Source organism: Ictidomys tridecemlineatus, chromosome 4 (genome assembly GCF_052094955.1).
Source record: "Ictidomys tridecemlineatus isolate mIctTri1 chromosome 4, mIctTri1.hap1, whole genome shotgun sequence".
Taxonomy (NCBI): domain Eukaryota; kingdom Metazoa; phylum Chordata; class Mammalia; order Rodentia; family Sciuridae; genus Ictidomys; species Ictidomys tridecemlineatus.
The window spans coordinates 17180002-17187022 of NC_135480.1; the positions used below are offsets into that span (position 1 = coordinate 17180002).

The 7021-nt window shown below is 34.5% G+C and overlaps 1 protein-coding gene across 1 annotated transcript; it reads right to left on the minus strand.

The window, feature by feature from the left end:
- Nucleotides 1–1068: 1068 nt before the first annotated feature.
- On the minus strand, nucleotides 1069–2001 carry LOC101957119 (olfactory receptor 4C11). Its single transcript, XM_005341531.3, has one exon. The coding sequence runs from the start codon at nucleotides 1999–2001 to the stop codon at nucleotides 1069–1071; it is 933 nt and encodes a 310-aa protein (XP_005341588.1).
- Nucleotides 2002–7021: the final 5020 nt, after the last annotated feature.

Below are 7021 nucleotides of genomic sequence, written 5' to 3' on the forward strand. Positions count from 1 at the left end.
CCCATATTCTAGACACAAGTGCTGTATTTCTGAATGTCCATGGTAATTTCATCAACATCATTCACTTCAAAGAAAATAGGTCATATCACTTTGGGGTTCATGTCAGTTTTTACATTTTTACTCTTCAGTCTGAGAAAACATGTTTCATCTCTGTACTTCTGGTTTTGTATTTAGCTTTCACAATACCCCCGTTCTACTTGTATTTACCTTAGATTTAGAGGGTTTTTACTACAAATGGTGAACACTAAATTTGTAAAACAAAACTTAATATCTCCAGGCTTTATGTAGTGGCTTTAAAAAAATCTAACAAATAATGTTTTGGTTAGTTTAACAAAGGTAAAAGAAATACATAGTTTAGAATAACTATATATTGTTTAGAATATGAAAAGACCCTCTTACTTGAAAATATGGAATTTTCCAAAGAAAATCCAGTCATAAATGACATGGCCACTTTTGATACCGTGAGCTAATTCCTTTGTCTGTGAGTGTTCAAGAGGACACTTGCTACCTACTAGGAATGCCTTATAGAAGAAAGAAAAGATCCCAGTGAACTATCTGCACTTTATTTATGTTTAATCACAATTTTTAACTGCTCTTATGATCTAAATGTTTTCTCATCAGATAAGAGTGAATATTGATGTGACTTGTAGGTCATGCTCACAAGTATCAGAATGGAACTTGCAGAGAAAGAGTCAGACTAAAGTTGTCAGGGACATTAACAGTCAGAGGTCAAAACACAAAAAAAAAATGCTAAGGAAAGCAGGCTCATGAATTTAGAATGTATAGAAGTAGCCAGGCCCTAGGACCATAGTGGCTGGAAAGAAAGAGAATCTGCAGGGAGAGAATAAATTCTATAACTACATGACTTAATTTCCACAACATCTCTGTCAGAAAAAAAAACAGAAACCATGGAATCCATGTTGCTTTTCATCTAAAAAAATATTAAGAACACACAAACTTATATGAAAATACATATGACTCTCACAATCATCAGAAATAATCATATTTAATATTTGTACAGAATCACTCATATCCTAAACATGTATAAATATGAGATTGGACTTCAACTCATCCCCTGCTTTCTGATGGAGTTTTGACATGCCACAGATTTCTCATGGCGTTTTTCACCTCTGCATTCCTCAGTGTGTAGATGAGTGGGTTGAGGAAGGGTGTGCCAATGGTATAAAATACTGTCACCATCTTGTCAATGGGGAACGTGGTTGGGGGGCGTGTATATATGAATATACAGGGGACAAAGAACAAGACAACAACAATGATGTGAGATGTACAAGTGGATAGTGCTTTTTTCCTCCCTTCTGCACTGTGGTTTCTCAACGAATGTAGGATGACAACATATGAGATCATTAAAATTGTTAAACTGACTAAGCAAATTGCCCCATTGTTAGTCACCAACAGCAGATTTGACAAATAAGTGTCCGTGCAGGCAAGTTTAAACAAGGGCTGCAGATCACAGCAGTAATGGTCAATCAAGTTGGGTCCACAGAAGGGCAATCTCAAGGCCAGGATAGTCTGAGAAATGGAATGCATAAAGGACCCCATCCAGGCAAGGACAATCAAGATGAGACACACCTGCCTCCTCATGATCCTTGGATAATGCAAAGGCTTACAGATGGCCACATAGCGATCAGCAGCCATAAGGATGAGGACAAGTATCTCCATGCAGCCAAATAAATGCAGTGCAAAGATTTGTGTCATGCACTCATTGTAGGATATGACTTTCTTTGTAGAGAGAGCATCCACAATGAGTCTAGGGGCTGTGGATGTTGAATAGCAGGAATCAGCAAAGGACAGATAAAATAAGAAATAATACATGGGGCTTTCAAGTGTCCTGCTGGATTTAATGGTCACAATTACAAGTGTATTCCCCACTACAGTTCCAATGTAGAAAATTAAGATGATTAAAAACACCATTTTCTGCCTGAGAGGATCCTGTGTCAATCCTAGCAATATGAACTCAGTTATGTTACTATTTTGCCACATGGTTTCAGTTGATGTGAGGACATCACAGATTGGAAATAATCTGCAAAGAAAAAAATATAAAAAAAGTAGTAAATTTTGAAGTTAAATATATATTCTCAGTCATGAAACTACAACTTTACAATGGGTGTTTTCCATTAGAACCTCCAATAGGCTCCAATCATTTTTCATTTCAGGTATTTTGTTTTTCTGGATAATATAGAATCTCTAGAAACAATTTCATGCATTTACCAGATTGGATATGACAATGATTAAATAAGATATAGAAAATATAATGAAAAACAAATGCTTCATCAAGCAAATTGAACATTATGGGATTTGGCACGGAGAGTAACTTTCCAAACTGAATGTGTTTCATTAGTCTTCAGCAAGGAACTATCAATACTAGGGTGATGCATTGCAAATCTAAAGAATGCTTAAGCTTGATTTACCTCAATAGACGACGTTCACATTATTTGAACCTGGTAGTCCCATTAAAATAATAGTTATAGAATAAGCATGTTGAATATGTTGAACATTCCAGTAATGATTGTTTAAACATTTGAAATTGTATCTCTTAAAATTTAAGCATTCACACACACACACACACACACACACACACACACACACACACACACATACACAATGCGCGTGCACGTGGGAGAGAGAGAGAGAGAAAGAGAGAGAGAGGTAGAAACAGAGATAATGAATCTACCTCAGTATGCTTTCACCTTACTTGAACCTATTAATGCAGTTTAATATATTTATTTAATAATTATTCTGAACATTCAAAAATGACTTTCTAAACATTTGAGATTGCCTTCCTGAAGTTAAGAGAAGGAAAAACAAAGGAAAACAATAGAAACAATAAATAAAATTTTATGACTAAATAAGACAGTTGCTCTGGTCTATCAAAAGACTTAGTTTAATCTTCTTTTGTTTAACTAAATCAATCACATTTTAATATACTGCTTAAAACATTCTAGTCTTTCTTATGTCCAAATCCAGCATCTAATATTAAATTATGTACTTTTTATAATATTATGTTTTCCAAACTCAAATTCTTATTCTTTATTTTTCTGAATCCTTGAAAATGTTTTCTTAAAACCCCAGGAGACACATTAAAATAAAAGAAAAAGATAAGAACATATAAAACAGAATATTTTTTTTCAAATTTCAACTTTATAACTAAACAATAAGGATTTTTGCAAATGTTAACAATGAATTCTCCAATTCAGAGCTGCAACTTTTAATAGAATTACAATTAATATTGTCAGGTGTTCCATTTTCTGACTTCAAGGAAGAAAAGAGAAATAAAATGGCCATTCATTTATTTTGACTGTACCAAATATGGTACAAATGTCTCTATGAACATTGTCATGTGTGTTCTCCAAATGATAGCATAGTCAAAAGCAAAAGTTAACTCTGAAGTGCATAAAATATATTTAAATATTTCTTGCCAGAAGAAAGCATACTTGCTCCAAATTTAAATGGATTTCACAGGTCAACTTAAAAAAGAAAAAGAACAAACACAGAATTGGCAAATTACCAATTTTAATAGACACTCTGTTCCTTAATACAAAGAATCACAAGGGAGCTTGATTGTTATTCACAAGTACATTCAAATTAAAATTCCAAATTGATATCTTTTCAGCTCTCAAAATAAAACAGTGATTTTTTTAATGAATGTCTTTAAATAAATAGTTAAATACAAAGATGTAGAAAACTGCTAATTCTCAATATTCTTGGTAGAGATTTAAATGGGCACAATCTCTCAGGGGGTAATTTTCAACATTCATAAATAATAGTATTTAGAACAATACTAAAATATATATCTTATAGAACTATATAGCCACTCATGGTCACAAAGAACTTCCTAGTAGCCCTTTCTCTGGAAGTGAAAGATAGGTAGTAATTTAGTGCCTGTATCAGCCTCAGTGAGATTGAATGGATAAGGAATGGTATTATTATGAAAACATTGAAAAATTATACACACACACACTCACACACACACACACACACACACATACACAGGCCTTAAAATACATTCCAAATTAAAATGTAAGAAATCAGAGCAGTGCTGGAGAAGGAGATTGACTTTTTCCACATAAGCAAGCTTTTCTTATGAGAGAATCACTAAAAAAAGTTATTCCTATAGTTGGGCCACAAAGACAGCATAGGATGAAACTCCAAAGTTTAGATATCAAAACATATCCACAGTTTCATATATGCATTTAAATGAAGGATTGTAATACAACCACAAAATAAACTTCTGATATGAAGAAGAAGAGGAGGAGGAGGAGGAGGAGGAGGAGGAGGAGGAGGAGGAGGAGGAGGAGGAGGAGGAGGAGGAGGAAGAAGAAGAAGAAGAAGAAGAAGAAGAAGAAGAAGAAGAAGAAGAAGAAGAAGAAGAAGAAGAAGAAGAAGAAGAAGAAGAAGAAGAAGAAGGGAAAAGAAAACAAGAGGAGGAGGAGGAGGAGAAGGAGGAGGAGGAGGAGGAGGAGGAGGAAGAGGAGGAGGAGGAGGTGGTGGAGGAAGCAGAAGAAGAAGAAATCAGACATGTGTGCTTTGGATTGTAACATTGTTGTTCATAGGAGGTGATTATATGTTACATAAACATATATCTTACTTAGAAGGATACCAAAAACAGCAATGTGTTCATCATCTCTGAATAGGAAAGGAGATTGTATTCTTGGCATTAGAACTTAGAGGAAGACCTGCTGTTATGAAGTACTCATTATAGTGACATTTGAAAATGTGTCATATTTTTTAATTAGGGCTTTGTAGTTATACATATTAATTGGGTTCATCACAAAATACTCATGCATACATGAAAATCAATTTCATTTCATAATCCCCCTTGTTCCCTCCCTCTTTTCTCTCCCTGACTCTCTCCCCTCTCCCATTCTCTTTCCTCTACTCTGACTTCTTTTTGCTCATTTACTAATTTGCATTTGATGGGTTCTTTGTGTTATCCTATCCTTTCCTCCCCTTTCCCTTTATTTTACTCTGGCTTCTGCATATGAGAGAAAACATTTGACCTTTGACTTTGTGAGTTTGGCTCATTTCACTTAGCATATTCTCCACTTTCATCCGAAAATGTGTTATATTCTTGATCCATTAAAATTAAGGCTTCGAAAACCCTTACCTTAGGAGAAGGTCACTTCACACTGGTATGTAACTTAGCCTTAACAATTATCTTCTGCTGTAGGAAGGAGGCAATGTGGTATTCCCCAGGTAGCATTATGATCCAGAGACTTGATTTGTCATGATGAGTCGGTTTCAGGGGTATCATAGAAATCCAGTGCTCTTTGATCACATTACAAACCACCACATTGCCATTATCTATAGATTTGTTTGCTTTCATGAGATTTTCCACATGCACTCAAACAAAAGTAAATATCAAACAGATAAACTAACACGTGAAAATGCCATAGATAGAAAAGAGAGATGTACATTAGAATGAAGCAACATAAAGAAGGAGACTTTATCTGTCTATCATATCTATATTTCTTATAGATAAAATGCAATAGTGTTCCATACTCTGCTATGTTCAATGGCCAGGAAGAGAAGGGTTGTTTTCATTCTACGGTATCCATGGCAACATCATCACCACTGGGAACCAAGAAGTATTTTCCTGGAACACACTAATAGACACTGTTTTCCTTTGCTTCTCATCTCCCTGTCTACCAATATTCCTTACCCACTGAGTAGTGCCCATGTCCATCAGCAACTGCTGTGCATGCTTCCTGTTTCCATATTTTTTTCTTGGATTATAGTGCTCTCAGAGAAGTCCCTAAAATTTCTATGTTCTATAAATGCCTCATGTGCCCTAGATACTAGCTGTGGCATTGATAAAACTAATTTCTTGCAACTACTAAATATAACTAAATTACTTCCAAGTGCAATTCTTCCTTTCTTTGCTAAATCTTATAAAAGTTAATTATGTTCAGTTGCCCTTTTTTCTTCCCAAGGCAATTTGGAAGTCATTTATTCAAAGGAAAATAAAAAAATACTTCTCTAATTCTATATGAACCAAGATCACTTTGAACATGAGATTTGAAGCTTTGGTTTTCATCTACATTTTAGAAGACAAGCTAAGTTAGTCCCAGATTCACCCATTTCCTTAAATTTATGATCACACAGGATTCTGGTTATGAAGGCTTCTCTTTAACCATCCTGGGAGGAGTATTTATACACAAATGATGCTGAACACAGGAAACCGGCGAAGGGCTATCCTCTAAATTGTCCCTTCCCTCCCAATTAAGAAACACGAACAAAATATGATAATTAATTAACCTACAATTTGACTTAGATTTCTTGTTAAAAGAGGTGTAAATGTGCTAAAGAGTTTTAGAACATGAAACAATAATTGTCTAGGGCCCTGGTATTATTTTTAGTACCATTCTCCAATAGAAATCTCAGGGTTTCTTGATGAAGTGGCTGATTGTACATCTGGGGCACAAATAATATGGGCAATTGAACATTATGTAGAGGCAGAAAGTAGGGAATTCTAGAATGCACATATATTAATGAGTATATGTGGCAAGGAAACTGGAGTTAGCCAATAGAACCCACCACAAAGCCATAAAAAAGTAACACAATATTGAAATATAGCCTAAAGTATAAAATAAATATCCACAAGTGTCCAAGTAAGTATTGAATAACTAATAAAATCAGGAAGTATAAAACACCTCCCATGAAAAATTCAAAATGATTTCTTTATAAATTTTACTGATTAAGGTTCTTCATATAAATGGAATCATAGAGCATTAGACTTCTTGTGAATGGCTAATTTTTATTAATGTCCTCAAACTTTATCCATGTTGTAGCAAGTACTGGCATATTCTTTTAATACTGGGGTTTCCCATGGTATGTATATATCACATTTTTAATCCATTCATTTGTTGTAGATCACTTGAATTGCATATGTGCTTTGGCTATTGCAAATAATTCTGCTATGTACATGAGTGTACATGAAAATTTTGCCTCAAAAGGGCATGAGTTCAATTAGTTTGAGTTTATACATGGAATGGAATGGTGG

Bases quoted from the DNA above. Each gene is read 5' to 3' on its own strand.
- LOC101957119 (XM_005341531.3), bottom strand. From the start codon at position 2,001: ATGTGGCAAAATAGTAACATAACTGAGTTCATATTGCTAGGATTGACA.